Genomic DNA, 18,028 nt, shown 5'->3' with positions numbered 1-18,028 from the left:
TTTGTACATTAATGGTCAGTGCCTCGGCCATCACAGATCAGCGGCTCCCAGTGGAGCACAGAGTCATTTCCATTTTCAGTGTCACTGGATAAATCTCTCTCTCCTTTAATGTATAAGCCATTATGGTCAGGGGCTTTTTTTCTCTTTCTCTCTTGTAGAGTGTAAGCTCTTGTGGTCAGAGTGGTCCTCTTTCTCGCCTATAAAGTGTAAGTTCTTATGGTCAGCAGGGTCCTCTCTTGCTTGTAAGATGTAAGTTCTTATGGTCAGCAGGGTCCTCTCTCTCCTTAAGCTTGTAAGCTCATATGGTCATCAGGGTCCCCCTCTCTCTCCTCTCTAATTCACATGTATTTTACAAGCAATTGCAAGCTTTACAGAGTTGACATTCGAGTAAATCCATGCTCTGCAAATCAAGTTTTTGGGGACAATTTGGTGAAGTTTTCAAATTTGAATTTCAAAAGATCCACTCCTCTTTAACTCCAAAAGGAACAAAATAAAGTACTTTTAAGTGGAGAAGCATTGCAACATTGCAGAATGCCCCTTTAAAAAGTAGAGTTTCTGGTTATATTTAATCAAAGCACAGTTGGCTAGTTGTATCTGGAAATTCTACTTTTGTATCTATTACTGTAGATTTTGGTTTAGTTTTGTGGCTGAAAAAGCATTCCCTGCTTTCTATGGTGGTATGGCATGTGGACTTCAGCCACAGGGCCTTCACTGTATTTAGTAACCTGGCTGTTGGCTTTTGTGTAGTGGTGCACTATGTGTGTTAACCAACCAATATAACTCTTCTGAGTAAAGGAACTCATAATCATACTGCTCAAAGCTGTGTTGTCTCCCCAGGCTCTTGCTGCTTTCTGCATAAAGCTTGAAAAAGAAGCAGATTTGTGGTGTGTGATGCAGCTCATTTTCCAATTCTTTCAGCTCAATGAAGGCAGTTCTGGGATGGGAGTTGTAGTGTTGGCCAAACCTCTTCAGGCAATACTGAAATTTAGCCTCCAAGTTCACCTGCTGTACTGAGCAGTAATTCTAAATATGCATCAATTTGGGCATCATGCCCCTCTCTCTTAATATATTATGTACTCCTGGATCATCCAAGGTAGAAGATAAGCGGAATAGTGTGTTATGGGACTGCAGAAAAATCTTCTATGACAGTCTTTCTAAAGGGGTTTTCCCACGAAAAAAGTACATTTTCATTTATAGATCTTAGAAAACACAGGAACACTTTTTTTACACACATCCAATTGTGGAACTAATTGTTATTCAAAGATCTATTGATTAAAATGTTGATTAAAATTACATTTGTTCTTCGGAAAACCCCTTTAATTACTAGTTATTACAAAATTATGTACTCCTTTGCCAAATAGTGCCACTGGATACCTCAAAATGAAAAAAGTTGCATTAAGCTCAGACTGGTATTTTTATTACTAAATTCATTTTCAGGAAACCCTGTAATCTTGACTCCAGTGTGAGTTCTGCTACTAGACATAAAAAGATACAGACATAACCTATATACTCTTTATAGAGTGATCTTCTCCCTCCATCTATCTTGACTCTGATACAAACTGCATGATCTACTCTCTTCTTTTGTCATTGTCCGTGAGTTCCTCTCCACTTATAATGTCATGGATGCAATCTTCCTTTTCCCTCTACCCCTTCGTGTTGTGTATTTTCCCCTCCTGCTCCCGCTTATGTTTCACTGACTTTCCTCTGCGCCACTTGAGCAGAAAGAGAAAACATGCTCCTAACTCCAGCAAGGTAGATAAATGACATCAACACTAGAGCCTTCAGGAGCCAAGAGTTGGGCTGGCAAAACCAAAGCCAACTATTTGAAAGAGTTGCACAGACTATACAGTAATAAAATAATAGGGCAATTTAATAAATTAAAAAAGTGAAACTGTATATATTTCCCTTAAATTTGGATTCAATACTTAAAGGGAATCTGTCATTAGATTCCAGCTGACCAAACTATGGGCAGTATGTATCAGAGCCAAGCAACACTTCAAAGAAAAGCAAGACACTATAAGGAATACCTCAATAGTCCAATGACATCACTAGAAGGCTTTTCCTCACCCCCCCCAAATTTATTGATAGAAATAGCAATAAACTGGAGTGGAGTGGGGAGAAGCCATCTGACAATGTTATCGGACTAGTCAATTCTCTTCCTATAGTCACTCACTGGTCTTTCAAACTCTCTCACAAATCCAGAGGACAGCATACTTCTCGCAGTCAGCTGTGATTCCAGTTACCCATGGTTTGGGCAACATAAATCTAATGACAGGTTTCATTTATTTGTATAATGTTTGTGAATTCATATTTTGATATCACTTAGAGTGCTTACAAAAAGGAAATACATCTTTCTTTTATAACATAGTGTTTCAAGAGCTAAAAGATCTTTTGAAGAAAAATGCAACTGTGGAATCCTTTATTGAATGGCTCGATAATGTCGTTGAGCAAAGAGTACTAAAGGTAATTTTTTTTCTATATAGCTAATGCAGAAAATTCAAATTAGGGCTCATACTCACATGCGAGATACTCGGACTAGTCTCGCACATCAATACCCAGCACTGTCGCCAGCACTCGGGAGCAGGGCGTTCAGCTGCATAGAAATACATACAGCTGAACGCTCCGATCTGAGTGCCGGCGGCAGTGCTGGGTATTGACGTGCGAGACTCGTCCGAGTTTCTCGCATGTGAGTATGAGCCCTTAAGTTTCAGATCTGGAACTAGCCTTGTTTCATAAAAAAGTCTATAATCTTAAGAGTTTCAATCAGACGAGTATATTACATGGACATGTTCTGACCAATTAAAAATCAGGCAGCATAACGATTGATGTAATTCAATGAGGCTGTTTAGATGAGCATTTTTTCCACACAGACTGAGTGTCTGTAGCATGGAATATTCTCTTCTGAGTATCGGCTGAGATTTACTTGCACAAGTACATGGGTGCACTAAAAAATGTGAATCCATAAAGATCATCTGAATTACATCAGATTTTTACAGATAAATTGTCAGAAATATTCTAGGAAACTGTATTTGATCTTATACATTTTAAAATGTTGAAGTATAAAAAGTGATGCTACTACATGGATGTCACACAGATGTAAAAAATGGACACACGGATGTCACACGTATAACAATATGAAAATCAGACATGTTTTCTGGATGACATTCAGACAATTTTTCATACACTCATCTGACCATGCCTTTGGACACACAAATGTACAAGGCATAGCTATAAGTTTATGGCCACATTGTAGTGAATTCAGCAATTTAAGTTATAAATATACATGATAAATATCAGCAGTAGAATGGGTTGTTCTGAATTTATCAAAACTGTCGAAGGCCTCATTCAGGTGTCCATTTTTCATGTACGTGTTCTATCAATGGTTTTCACTGACTGAACAGGTACCCATTATAATGTAAGAGGCGGCCAGGACGATAGTCGTAGCCGAGGACACCGGGGCTCTGGTGTCCAGGCCTCCTCCCACAGGAAAGCTATCAGCTTCTACCGGTGTACCTGTTTGGGGTACTGGTCCATGGACAAGGATTCCACTGCAGTGCAATCCAGCTCCTGTACACTTGGTTTCAGTGCTTAGGGTTGAAATAATGTACACAGATACCCGTTCAGGAGTCAACTCAATGATTTTACTTTTCTCTTCAACGGTCCCGGACACATTGGTTATATACAGTCCACACAGCATTCCTCCTGCATATTCCCTTTCTTACTTTCTTACTTTCTGTATCCTCACGCACATTACGGGGTAGTAGCGCCCTTGGCGTTACCGCAGCATCACTCCTGTAGGATCTCAAGACATAGGGGATCCCGTTCATCCGCTTCGCCCCGGACTTACAAGCTTCAGCCCTATTTAAGATTTGCCACATGGTGAATATTCTGCACCCTGCATGACTTTTGAACCATGTATTCCTTTGCATTCCTGCTGCTGTCATAAACTGCAATTTCCCTGGGTGCTCCGGTCTTATCCAGCACCTGTCTGACTGTGCCCACGCTTTTATTCTTCTAACAACAATGCGTAGCTGCTATGGTGTCCTGGGCTTAGAGCCCTTGTGGAGTTGTCAGGCATGCTCGCGCTTCTGACTTGTTCCTATAGCCTACCCTTACTTAACCCATAGCAGCTCCTCCTACAGTTAACCCTTATATGAACTTCCTATCAGCTATGCCTAACAAGGCCAACTAGTATACTCCCATCTAGTGGCCCACAACAGAACTATGCTTACCCATATCTATGAACTCTATACTAATAGTGCCCTCCACTATTGAACCCGAAGGATGCACTCGCTTACCCTAAACCTATTCATCAATTTGCAAAACCTAATACAATACATTCTATACGGCATGGTAACACATAGATAATGTGCCAGTACCAATGACAACAATGGTAATACACAATAGTGTAGCAGTACCGAGCATAATTATATCTGCACAACATTTACAATATATTTATATTAGAACTCCTTAAAGGGGATTGTTATGAGTTCATTTTCTGGTCCACCAGTTGTGAGTTCTCCTGCCAGGCTCCCTCTGGTGGTAACAGGAGGTAGTGAGGCTGATTTAATCAGTAGAGATCTGCCACCTGATAATGAGGAAGACGATTGGACCTCAGGAATCTCAGACTGGATTTAAGACAGCCAACTCCCTATTCTGGTGCTGGTGATTCCTTCTGGCTTGTCAGGTCTTGGTTTTCAGCTCTGTTCCAGTCATCTAAAGCTGTTTTTCTGCTTATGTTCACACTTGATTTTGTTGGTCTATTCCGTTTTTTGTGTGGTCAGCCAGCCCCGACTGGGGCTGTGCTGAATTTCCACTCTTATTTACCTGTATTTGCCAATTTGCTTTTAGTCTCTTATTAGATTGGCCTCTTTTTGCTCTGTCTCAGAATATTTCAGAGTGCTGATATAGTGGGAGAAGTCTAGTGACTTCAGGGTTAATTTTGCTATCAGAAGTGTTGGACATTATTTTTGTAGGGTTTTTTGCAGATTGCAGACAGTGTCTTTCCTTTCCTTTCTAGTTAGTTTGGGCCCCATTGTTTGCTCAGCCTATTTTCCTGCCTGTGTTTGTGCTTTCATCTTGTTTCACCGTCAATACATGTGTGGGGGCTGTCTTTCCTTTGGGGTATTGTTGTGAGTTCATTCTCTGGTTCAACAGTTGTGAGTTCTCCTTCCAGACTCCCTCTGGTGGTAACAGGAGGTAGTGAGGCTGATTTGATCAGTGGAAATCTGCCACCTGAGAATGAGGATGACGATTGGACCTCAGGAATCTCAGATTGGATTTAAGACAGCCGACGCCCTATTCAGTTGCTGGTGATTCCTTCTGGCTTGTCAGCTCTTGGTTTTCAGCTCTGTTCCAGTCATCGAAAGCTAAGTTTTTCTGCTAATGTTCACACTTGATTTTGTTGGTCTATTAAGTTTTTTGTGTGGTCAGCCAGCCCCGGCTGGGGGCTGTGTTGATTTTCCACTCTTATTTATCAGTATTTTGCCAATTTGCTTTTTGTCCCTTACTAGTTTGAAATATTCTGAGACAGAGCAAAAAGAGACCAGAGTGCTGATATAGTGGGAGAAGTCTAGTGACTTCAGGGTTAATTTTGCTATCAGAAGTGTTGGACATTTTTTTTTAGGGTTTTTTGCAGGTTGCAGACAGTGTCTTTCCTTTCCTTTCTAGTTAGTTTGGGCCCCATCATTTGCTCAGCCTATTTTCCTGCCTGTGTTTGTGCCTTCATCTTGTTTCACCGTCAATACATGTGTGGGGGCTGTCTATTCCTTTGGGGTCTGCTCTGGGGCAGTTAGTTTTCCCTTTTCTTGCTTTAGGCTTATTTAGTCCTCCGGCTGTGACGAGGCGTCTAGGAGCATTGTAGGTACGCTCCACGGCTGCTGCTTGATGTGTGGTAGGATCAGGGATCTGCAATCTGCATAGTTACCAACCTCTCTGGTTTTCTGTGACTTAGCTTGTTTTGCTTTTTTTCTCCTCGGTGACCCATTCATAACAGAATCACCAGCCATACCACAGATTCTAGGGTACTCAAAAGCAGGAAAAAGTTGTTAAAAAAAAAGTGTCAGAATTTTTTTTTTATATTTTTTCCTCCTTTTTTTCTGGGGCCGTAGGAGGATTTTTTTTTCTTTTTCCTAATGGAGATTAAGCAATTGTCTGATCGTGTGGAGCAGCTGGCTGCTGAAGTGCAGGGAATTTCCACCTACCTCAATCAGTCACATGCTGCTGAACCTAAGATCCCTACTCCTGATGTGTTTTCTGGGGATCGGTCTAAATTTCTGAATTTTAAGAATAATTGTAAATTATTTCTGGCCTTGAAGCCTAACTCATCGTGGAGCTCTGTGCAGCAGGTTAAAATTGTCATCTCCTTGCTGCGCGGCGATCCCCAGGATTGGGCTTTTTTTCTGACACCTGAAAATCCTATTCTGACTAAAGTGGATGCATTTTTTTCAAGCCTTGGGGTTGTTGTATGATGAACCTAATGCTGTTGATCAAGCTGAAAGAACCCTGTTGGCATTAAACCAGGGTCAGGATTCTGCAGAGTTATACTGTCAAAAATTCTGAAAGTGGGCGGTCTCTTTCGGAAGGGTTTATCAGAGCCCGTAAAAGATGTTTTGGTGGGATTTCCTGTTCCCTCTGGTCTGGATGATTCTATGTCATTAGCCATTCAAGTTGATAGGCGTTTACGTGAAAGTAAAACTACACGGGTGGCGCTGCCACCTTTTGAACAAACGTCTGAACCTATGCAATGTGATGGGATTTTGTCTAGGACGCAACGTCGGGAGTTTATAAGGCGTAATAAGCTGTGTTTTTTCTGTGGAGACGTCTCTCATATTATTTCTGTCTGCCAAAAACGAGAGAAAAGTTTTGCACACACATTTGCTGTGGGCAGTGTACAACCTAAGTTTCTTTTGGCAATTACTCTGATCTGCTCCTTATTCACGTTTTCCACTAAGGCATTTGTGGATTCAGGAGCAGCGTTGAATCTGATGGATTTGGACTTTGCTAAACGTTGCGGTTTTTCCATGATGCCTCTGCGGACGCCTATTCCTTTGAGGGGTATTGATGCTACTCCTTTGGCGGAGAATAAACCTCAATTTTGGACCCAGGTGACAATGTGAGTTGCCCCAGACCACCAAGAAAATTGTAACTTTTTGGTGCTGCATAATTTGCATGATACTATTGTTCTGGGTTTTCCTTGGTTGCAAACTCATAATCCAGTTTTGGATTGGAAATCTGGGTCTGTGGTGAGTTGGGGTTGTCAGTGTGTTCTTAGGGATGCTCCTGTTTTCTCCACCTCTCCTCAGTCTCATGATATTCCTGATTATCTAGCCGATTTTTCTGAAGTATTTAGTGAGAGCAAGTCTGCGTCTTTGCCTCCTCATAGGAGCATAGGAGTTATGACTGTGCAATTGAGTTGATGCCTGGGTGTAAATTTCCCAAGGGTCAGCTTTTCAACTTATCTGTACCCGAACATGATGCTATGCGATCCTATATTAAGGAGTCGTTGGAGAAGGGTTATATTAGACCATCCTCGTCACCTTTAGGTGCTGGGTTTTTTTTGTGGTCAAGAAAGATGGTTCATTAAGACCGTGTATTGATTATCGTTCCCTTTACAAGATGACGGTTAAATATCAGTACCCGTTACCTCTGATGTCTGATTTATTCTCCAGAGTTAAGAGTGCCTGCTGGTTTACTAAGCTTGACCTCAGGGGGGTGTATAATCTTATTTGCATCAAGCACGGGGATGAATGGAAGATGGCGTTTAATACTCCGGAGGGACATTTTGAGTACCTGGTGATGCCTTTTGGGCTCACTAATGCCCCTTCTGTCTTCCAGTCCTTTATGAATGATATTTTCCGTGACTTTGTGGATAAGTTTTTGATCATCTATCTGGATTATATTTTGATCTTTTCTAGTGATTGGGATTCTCATGTGGAACACGTCCGGACTGTGTTCCGGATTTTGAGGGAGAATTCCCTGTTTGTTAAGGGATCGAAATGCCTCTTTGGTGTACAGAGGATTTCATTTTTGGGATTTATCTTATCTCCATCGACTATTGAAATGGACCCGGCCAAGGTACAAGTCATTTATGATTGGGTTCAGCCTACTTCTTTGAAGGCCCTCCAGAAGTTTTTGGGTTTTGCTAATTTCTATCGTAAATTTATAGGTAATTTTTCTGGTATTGTCAAACCATTGACTGATCTAACCAAGAAGGGCGTTGATGTGCTGAATTGGTCTCCTGAGGCTATCTCAGCATTTCAGGAGCTTAAGCAGAGATTTACTTCAGCTCCAGTTTTACGGCAACCTGCTGTCTCACTTCCATTTCAGGTGGAGGTAGATGCTTCTGAGATTGGTGCAGGAGTTGTTTTGTCCCAAAAAGACCCTGTGCCTTCTTTTCTCGAAAGTTCTCCCCATCTGAATGCAACTATGACGTGGGGAATCGGGAATTGTTGGCCATGAAGTGGGCATTTGAGGAGTGGAGACTTTGGTTGGAGGGAGCTAGACATCAAGTTGTGGTCCTCACCGATCACAAGAATTTGATTTATCTGGAGTTGGCCAAACACTTGAATCCTAGACAGGCTAGATGGGCCTTGTTTTTCACGCGTTTTAATTTTGTGGTCTCTTTTCTTCCGGGCACTAAGAATGTTAAGGCAGACGCCCTTTCTAGGAGTTTCTTTGCTGATTCTCTTAGTGTGACCGAGCCTACTACCATCCTAGGTGAGGGGGTAGTTCTTTCTGCCATTTTTCCCGATTTGAGACGCGCCCAGGAGGAATTTCAGGAGGATAAACCTTAGCGTTGCCCTATGGGAAAATTGTATGTTCCTTACCAGTGGAGAAAGAGAGTGATGTCTGAAATTCATTTCTCCGCATTGGCTGATCATCCAGGTATTTTTGGTACTAGAGATTTGGTGAGTCGGTCCTTTTGGTGGCCTGCCTTATCTCGTGACATCAGAAATTTTGTACAGTCCTGTGGGCTTGTTCTCAGTCTAAACCCTGTTCTCGTTCTAGTGGGTTGCTGATGCCCTTGCTGGTGCCCAAGAGGCCATGTACCCATATCTCAATGGATTTTATTTCTGATCTTCCTGTCTCTCAGAGAATGACTATTATCTGGGTGATTTGTGATAGGTTTTCGAAGATGGTCCATCTTGTACCAATCCCAAAGTTGCCATCTTCTGCTGAGTTGGTGCCCTTGTTTTTACAACAGGTGGTTCGGTTACATGGTATTCCTGAGAACATTGTGTCTGACAGAAGAGTCCAGTTTGATTCCAGATTCTGGAAAGCCTTTTGTTCCAATTTTGGAATTCAGTTATCCTTCTCCGCATTTCATCCCCAGACCACTGGACAGACTGAGAGAACAAACCAGACCTTGGAGTCTTATTTGAGATGTTTTATATCTGCTGATCAGGATGATTGGGTCTCATTTTTGCACTTGGCCGAATTCACACTGAACAGTAGAGCTAGTTCTGCCACTTTGATGTCACCCTTTTTCTGTAATTTTGGGATTCATCCTAGATTATCTTCAGGGCAAGTGGAATCTTCATCCTGCCCAGGTGTGGACACTGTGATTAAGAGAATGCAGCAGATATGGGACCAAGTGGTGGATAAGTTGTCACTCTCTCAGGAAACGGCCCAGCGATTTTCCAACTGGCATAGGACCATTGGTCCCCGGTTTAAAGTGGGTGATATGGTTTGGTTGTCATCTAAGAATATTCCTATGAAGGTTGCATCTCCTAAATTTAAGCCAATATTTATTGGTCCTTATAAGATTTTGGAAATTCTTAATCCTGTTTCGTTTCGATTGGCTCTTCCAGCTACGTTCAAGATACATAACGTATTTCACAAGTCTCTGTTGAAGAGGTTTGTTGAGCCAGTGGTTCCTATGGCAGCACCTCCTGACCCTGTGTTGGTTGAAGGCAATGTGGAATATGAGGTAGAGAAATTATTGGATTCTTGTTTGGTTAGACGGAGACTCCAGTATTTGGTCAAATGGAAGGGTTATGGTCAGGAGGATAATTCTTGGGTCTCTGCCTCCGATATTCATGCCAATAGATTGGTTCGTGCTTTTCACCGGGCCCATCCTGATCGGCCTGGTGGCGTGGATGAGGGTTCCGTGACCCCTCCTCAAGGGGGGGTACTGTTGTGAGTTCATTCTCTGGTTCAACAGTTGTGAGTTCTCCTTCCAGACTCCCTCTGGTGGTAACAGGAGGTAGTGAGGCTGATTTGATCGGTGGAGATCTGCCACCTGAAAATGAGTATGACGATTGGACCTCAGGAGTCTCAGATTGGATTTAAGACAGCCGACGCCCTATTCAGTTGATGGTGATTCCTTATGGCTCATCAGCTCTTGGTTTTCAGCTCTGTTCCAGTCATCTAAAGCTAAGTTTTTCTGCTAATGTTCACACTTGATTTTGTTGGTCTATTCAGTTTTTTGTGTGGTCAGCCAGCCCCGGCTGGGGGCTGTGCTGAATTTCCACTCTTATTTATCAGTATTTTGCCAATTTTCTTTTTGTCCCTTACTAGTTTGGTCTCTTTTTGCTCTGTCTCAGAATATTTCAGAGTGCTGATATAGTGGGAGAAGTCTAGTGACTTCAGGGTTAATTTTGCTATCAGAAGTGTTGGACATTATTTTTTTAGGGTTTTTTTGCAGGTTGCAAACAGTGTCTTTCCTTTCCTTTCTAGTTAGTTTGGGCCCCATCGTTTGCTCAGACTATTTTCCTGCCTGTGTTTGTGCCTTCATCTTGTTTCACTGTCAATACATGTGTGGGGGCTATCTATTCCTTTGGGGTCTGCTCTGGGGCAGTTAGTTTTCCCTTTTCTTGCTTTAGGCTTATTTTGTCCTCCGGCTGTGTCGAGGCATCTAGGAACATCGCAGGTACTCTCTACGGCTGCTGCTAGTTGTGTGGTAGGATCAGGTATCTGCAATCTGCATAGTTACCATCCTCTCTGGTTTTCTGTGACTTAGCTTTTTTTTGCTTTTTTCTCCTCAGTGACCCATTCATAACAGGTGATGTGGCATTAAAGGGATATTCTACTTCAATCCCCTACTTTAGTTATTGAAGATGCTCACATGTCCATGTTTTTTGATGGACCGTGTCTCCACAAAAAAATCACAGAGGAAGGTCCGTTTATGATCGGCACCTCAGATTAAAATTACTCATAAATGTCTATGGTTCCATGAAATTCCCCTTACAATGTACCGATGACATCAGTGTGCAGGCCATGTGCTGTCCGAGACTAACATTGTAATGTATAGGAGAAGCTTTGCAATTGTAACAGAATCTCCATTGATGGTACTTAAGAGCTAGTGACAGTCTCTACTGACAGAAACTACTGATCATCCATTGGATTTGACAACGAAAGCATGCTCAGTAGAGTAGGGACTAGCCCAGCCCCCAAAATGGGCATCACTGATCACGCTTCACTTCAAGGAGGGGGCAGATGCTGTGACATCATCTTACTGTCATGATTGATAGCGGATATCCGTGACTGCCAGCTCAGACCAGTACCGGATCTCTCCTGCTGGTGACTCTGCAGCTTTGATTGATGTCATGTTGAGAAAGCAGATTCTTCTCTTCTGGTCTACTATGTTGGCAGGGCATCTCTGCTGATTGACAGCCGGCTCTCAGATGACCAACAGCGGGAGCCAGCTGTCAACCAACATGAAGATGACAGGAATGTCCCATCAACAGAGCAGACCAGAAAAGGAAGAGCTGCTCTGTTGACATGAGATCACTGGCAGGAGCGGTCCATGATGGCTCTGAGCCAGCAGAGATCGGCGCCGAGCAGAACAGGCAGGTAGTGAACAACTACCTTGACTATAACTTAGTAACATAGTAACATAGTTATTAAGGTTGAAGGGAGACTTTAAGTCCATCTAGTTCAACCCATATCCTATCCTAACTTGCCCTAACATGTTGATCCAGAGGAAGGCAAAAAAAACCCATGTGGCAAACAGTAAGCTTCACATTGGGGAAAAAAATTCCTTCCCGACTCCACATACAGCAATCAGACTAGCTCCCTGGATCAACGCAATATTAAGGAGACTAGTGTATATACCCTGTGATATTATACTTTTTAAGAAAGACATCCAGTCCCTTCTTAAATTTTAGTAGTGAATCACTCATTACAACATCATATGGCAGAGAGTTCCATAGTCTCACTGCTCTTACAGTAAAGAATCCGCGTCTGTGAGTATGCTTAAACCTTCTTTTCTCCAGACGTAGAGGATGCCCCCTTGTCCCCGTCACAGGTCTAAGAGTAAAAAGATCATTAGAAAGGTCTTTGTATTGTCCCCACATATATTTATACATTGTAATAAGATCACCCCTAAGCCTTCGATTCTCCAAACTAAATAACCCCAAGTGTAAAAATAACCTGTCTTGGTATTGCAGACCCCCTAGTTCCCTAATAACCTTGGTCGCTCTTCTCTGCACCCGCTCCAGTTCAGCTATGTCTTTCTTATACACCGGAGACCAGAACTGTACACAGTATTCTAAGTGTGGTCGCACTAGTGACTTATATAGAGGTAAAATTATGTTCTCCTCATGAGCATCTATGCCTCTTTTAATGCATCCCATTATTTTATTTGCCTTTGCAGCAGCTGCTTGACTCTGGCCACTAAATGTGAGTTTGTCGTCCACCCATACACCCAGGTCTTTTTCAGAGACTGTTTTGCCCAGTGTTTTACAATTAAGCACATAATTATACAACTTGTTCGTTCTACCCAAGTGCATGACCTTACATTTATCCCCATTAAAGCTCATTTGCCATTTATCAGCCCAAGCTTCTAGTTTACATAAATCCTCCTGTAATATAAAATTGTCCTCCTCTGTATTAATTACCCTGCAGAGTTTAGTGTCATCTGCAAATATTGAAATTCTACTCTCTATGCCCCCTACAAGGTCATTAATAAATATGTTAAAAAGAAGCGGGCCCAAAACTGACCCCTGTGGTACCCCACTGCTAACCGTGACCCAGTCCGAGTGTGCTCCATTAATAACCACCCTTTGTTTCCTATCCCTGAGCCAGCTCTTAACCCACCTACACATATTTTCCCCTATCCCCATTGTTCTCATTTTATGTATCAACCTTTTGTGTGGCACAGTATCAAAAGCTTTTGAAAAGTCCATGTACACCACGTCCACTGCATTCCCTTGGTCCAGTCCGGAACTTACCTCTTCATAAAAGCTTATCAGATTAGTCTGACAGGAACGGTCCCTTGTAAACCCATGTTGATATTGGGTCATGAGGTTATTCTTCTTCAGATACTCCAGTATAGTATCTCTTAGAAAACCCTCCAGGATTTTACCCACAGTTGAGGTTAAACTTACTGGCCTATAATTTCCAAGTTCAGTTTTTGTCCCCTTTTTGAATATTGGCACCACATTTGCTATACACCAGTCCTGTGGTACAGACCCTGTTATTATGGAATCTTTAAAGATTAAAAATAGTGGTCTATCTATGACTGTGCTTAATTCCTGCAGTACTCGGGGGTGTATCCCATCCGGGCCCGGGGATTTGTCAATTTTAGTGATTTGTACACGCCGCCGTACTTCCTGCTGGGTTAAGCAGGTGACATTTAATGGAGAATTTTTATCCCTGATCATGTTATCCGTCATGGGATTTTCTTGTGTAAATACTGTTGAAAAAAAGTCATTTAGCATATTGGCTTTTTCCTCATCCTCATCCACCATTTCACCCAGACTATTTTTAAGGGGACCAACACTATCATTTTTTTATCTTCTTACTATTTATGTAGTTAAAGAATATTTTGGGATTATTTTTACTTTCTCTGGCAATGAGTCTCGCTGTCTCAATCTTTGCTGTCTTGATTTGCTTTTTACAGAATTTATTTAATCTTCTGCATTTATTTAATGCCTCATCACTACCTACTTGCTTTAATTCTCTAAATGCTTTATTTTTATCTCTTATTGCGCCCCTTACAGCTCTATTTAGCCATAGTGGTTTCCTCCTATTTCTCGCATGTTTATTCCCATACGGTATATATTGTGCACATGTCCTATAAGTTCCTAGCACCATGAGAAAAGATACAAAATTCCTGGATAACCCCTTTAATATTGTTTTTTCCTACCTTTTGTGTTATTTTTATTTAAAAACTATTTGCTTAGTTTTCAGATTGAAAGTTATACAAATAACAATCCTGCTTACATACACAGTTTATTCACACCATCTTTTGACATGGTTTCATTTAGGCAAAATTGTACAGTACAAAAGTGTTTTCTGTTGAATGTTGCTGGCAGAGATTTACTATTTTTCTTTCTTTAATTATAGGCGAGCAAACAAAATGGAAAATCACTGAAGAAGAGAGCTCAGGACTTTTTGTTAAAGTGGAGCTTCTTTGGAGCACGAGTCATGCACAACCTGACATTAAACAATGCAGCTAGTTTTGGTATATAATAATAATCCATAATAAGATAAAGATACTATTAATAATAGAAAAAGTCTCTCAACCAGAGTCTCCTACCCCAAATAAAGAGATAAAGCCTTTGGCTGGTTTACATGCACAGTTCTGAGAGTTCTTTTTTTACCACTTCTTGATGTATACTATTTATTCTTTATATGTTGAATAGTGTTGAGCATTCCGATACCGCAAGTATCGGGTATCGGCCGATACTTGCTGTATCGGAATTCCGATACCGACTTCCGATATTTTTTCAATATCGGAAGTCGGCATCGGAATCGGAAGTTCAAAGTTGATTGACAGCCGAAATGACGTCATCATGATGCGCGGTGTGTGCGCATCATGATGCGCCGTCATTTCGGGCCTGCCGGGGGTCTCTGCCGGCCTGCCGGGGGGCTGTGCCGGCCTGCCGGGGGGCTGTGTGGACTGCCCGGGGTCTGTACCGGCCTGCCGGGGGGCTGTGCCGGCCTGCCGGTGGTCTGTGCACCCTGTGGGGGTCTGTACCGGCCTGCCGGGGGGCTGTGCCGGCCTGCCGGGGGGCTGTGCTGATGTCCGGGGGTCTGTGCAAGCATCGTCCGATGGGACTACAAGTCCCATCTGGCGATGCCTGCTACCATGACAGTGATTGACACATTAGCCAATGATGGGACAGTAGTAGTCCCATCATCCGGCTAATGTGTTAAATGTTAAAAAAAAAAAAAAATACTACATACGTACTACATACATGCTACATACATACCACATATATACTACATGCATGCTACATACATACTACATGCTACATACATACTACATATATACTACATGCATGCTACATGCATACTACATGCTACATACATACTACATATACTACATGCATGCTACATACATACTGCATGCTACATACATACTACATGCTACATACATACCACATATATACTACATACATACTACATGCATGCTACATGCTACATACATAACACATATATACTACATGCATGCTACATACATACTACATGCTACATACATACCACATACATAACACATACATACCACATACATACCACATACATACTACATGCATGCTACATACATACTACATGCTACATACATACTACATATATACTACATGCATGCTACATACATACTACATGCTACATACATACTACATGCTACATACATACCACATACATACTATATACATACTACATGCATGCTACATGCTACATACATAACACATATATACTACATGCATGCTACATACATACTACATGCTACATAGCTGTAGCTGATGCTGCCGTTCTCTACCCAAGATCGTCGTGGGACACACTCGTGGACTGCTTCGGATCGTGGGTGAGTATTTTTGTGGTTTGTTATGTTAATATTTATTCCGTAAAAGACAATGGCTTCAGGGAACAATGTGACAAGTATTGGTAAGTATGTTACTCTATGTTATATGTACTGTATGTCTATGTATGTATTGTATGAATGTATTGTATGTAGCATGTATGTAGTATGTATGTAGTATATATGTGGTATGTATGTAGCATGTATGTAGTATGTATGTAGCATGCATGTAGCATGCAGTATGTATGTAGCATGCATGTAGTGTGTGTAGCATGTAGTATGTATGTAGCATGCATGTAGTATGTATGTAGTATGTATGTGGTATGTATGTAGCTATGTGGTATGTATGTAGCATGTAGTATGTATGTAGCATGCATGTAGTATATATGTAGTATGTATGTAGCATGTAGCATGCATGTAGTATGTATGTGGTATGTATGTAGCATGCAGTATGTATGTAGCATGCATGTAGTATATATGTAGTATGTATGTAGCATGTAGCATGCATGTAGCATGCATGTAGTATGTATGTAGTATGTATGTAGCATGTAGCATGCATGTAGTATATATGTGGTATGTATGTAGCATGTAGTATGTATGTAGCATGCAGTATGTATGTAGCATGCAGTATGTATGTAGCATGCAGTATGTATGTAGCATGCAGTATGTATGTAGCATGCATGCAGTATGTATGTAGCATGCAGTATGTATGTAGCATGCATGTAGTATATATGTAGTATGTATGTAGCATGCATGTAGTATATATGTAGTATGTATGTAGTATATATGTTGCATGTAGTATATATGTAGTATGAATGTAGCATGTATGTAGTATGTAGTATGAATGTAGCATGTATGTAGTATGCATGTTGCATGTAGTATATATGTAGTATGTATGTTACATGTAGTATGCATGTTGTATGTATGTAGCATGTATGTAGCATGTAATTTTTTTTTTTTTTCTTTTACATTCAACACATTAGCCGGATGATGGGACTACTACTGTCCCATCATTGGCTAATGTGTCAATCACTGTCATGGTAGCAGGCATCGCCCGATGGGACTTGTAGTCCCATCGGACGATGCCTGCACAGACCCCCGAAGCCTGCACAGACCACCGGCAGGCCGGCACAGCCCCCCGGAGCCTGCACAGACCACCGGCAGGCCGGCACAGCCCCCTAGAGCCTGCACAGCCCCCCGGCAGGCCGGCACAGCCCACCGGAGCCTGCACAGACCGCCGGCACAGCCCCCCGGCAGGCCGGCACAGACCACCGGAGCCTGCACAGACCCCCTGGCAGGCCGGCACAGCCCCCCGAAAGGCCCGTACAGACCCCAGAGAGGCTGTACAAGGCAAAAACAGGGTTTTTCTTATTCCGATACCGGAAGTCCCATAGACTTGAATGGGACTTCCGGTATCGGAATCGGTGATACCGATACTTTTTTTTAAGATCGGCCGATCCATTCCGATCCGATACTTTGAAGTATCGGACGGTATCGCTCAACTCTAATGTTGAACAGTTTTCAATCTTTAAAGAGCATTTTTCAATAGGTTCCTCCCTCCTAAGCCATCTATATGGGCATGTAGGTCATAGGAAGCTGAATAAAATGACACCATGATATTTTTCATGTAAATGAGCTGTTCAGGGCTATGGGCCAGACATTGATTTCCCTGAGAATCTGCCTCTAGAACTTAATTTACATAAAAGGGAGCATTACTGTTATGATATGTTATGGTGTGGATTACAGTCTGAGTGAAATCCAACAAAACATCGGATCACACTTGGACCAGTGTTAGTGTATGCGGCATATGTCCGATATTCATTCAGGCAGAAACTGTGCAGGAAAGCAATTGCTGCATGTCTGAGTTTGATCCAATATTCCGATCGCAGTCAGTAATGCAAGTCAACGAGTGCGTGGAAAACATCGGACTTCATTCAGATGATATCTGAATGCAGTCTGATTTCCACACACTGACAGAATGGAGAAGATAAAGACATTTTTTTTCTCTATGTCCCCCTCATCTGAGAGAACTGGATAGCACTATGATCACACTCAGATCAAACTCTAATCAGAGTGTAATTTGCATAATCGGGCTGATTCTCTGTGATGAGGGAATCGTAGGCCGTCAGCCATAACTCCCCTAAGCTGTGTTTAAGCTTCCATCTGTCACACAGCCAATGTTGTAGTATTGTTGCAATACAGCAGAGCTGTGAGAGCTGCAGCAAATGTGTTTGTAAGGAGACCAAGTTCAGTTCTACTGTTCTGTGTTAGTTACATGTC

At 42.0% G+C, this 18,028-nt stretch overlaps 1 protein-coding gene across 1 annotated transcript in view; it reads left to right on the top strand.

The window, feature by feature from the left end:
- RFX6 (regulatory factor X6) overlaps nucleotides 1–18,028 on the top strand; it is a 272,259-nt gene that overhangs the window by 134,742 nt on the left and 119,489 nt on the right. The window contains exons 13-14 of the mRNA XM_073575949.1: nucleotides 2,369–2,463; nucleotides 14,293–14,410. Coding sequence (XP_073432050.1) covers nucleotides 2,369–2,463; nucleotides 14,293–14,410 — 213 coding nt within the window. The remainder of the gene's footprint in view (nucleotides 1–2,368; nucleotides 2,464–14,292; nucleotides 14,411–18,028) is intronic.

This window comes from Dendrobates tinctorius, unplaced genomic scaffold (genome assembly GCF_039654945.1).
Source record: "Dendrobates tinctorius isolate UK_male_01 unplaced genomic scaffold, ASM3965494v1 ptg000046l, whole genome shotgun sequence".
Taxonomy (NCBI): Eukaryota; Metazoa; Chordata; class Amphibia; order Anura; family Dendrobatidae; genus Dendrobates; species Dendrobates tinctorius.
The sequence above is the reverse complement of the archived record's forward strand: the minus strand, read 5'-3'. Positions and strand labels throughout refer to the sequence as shown.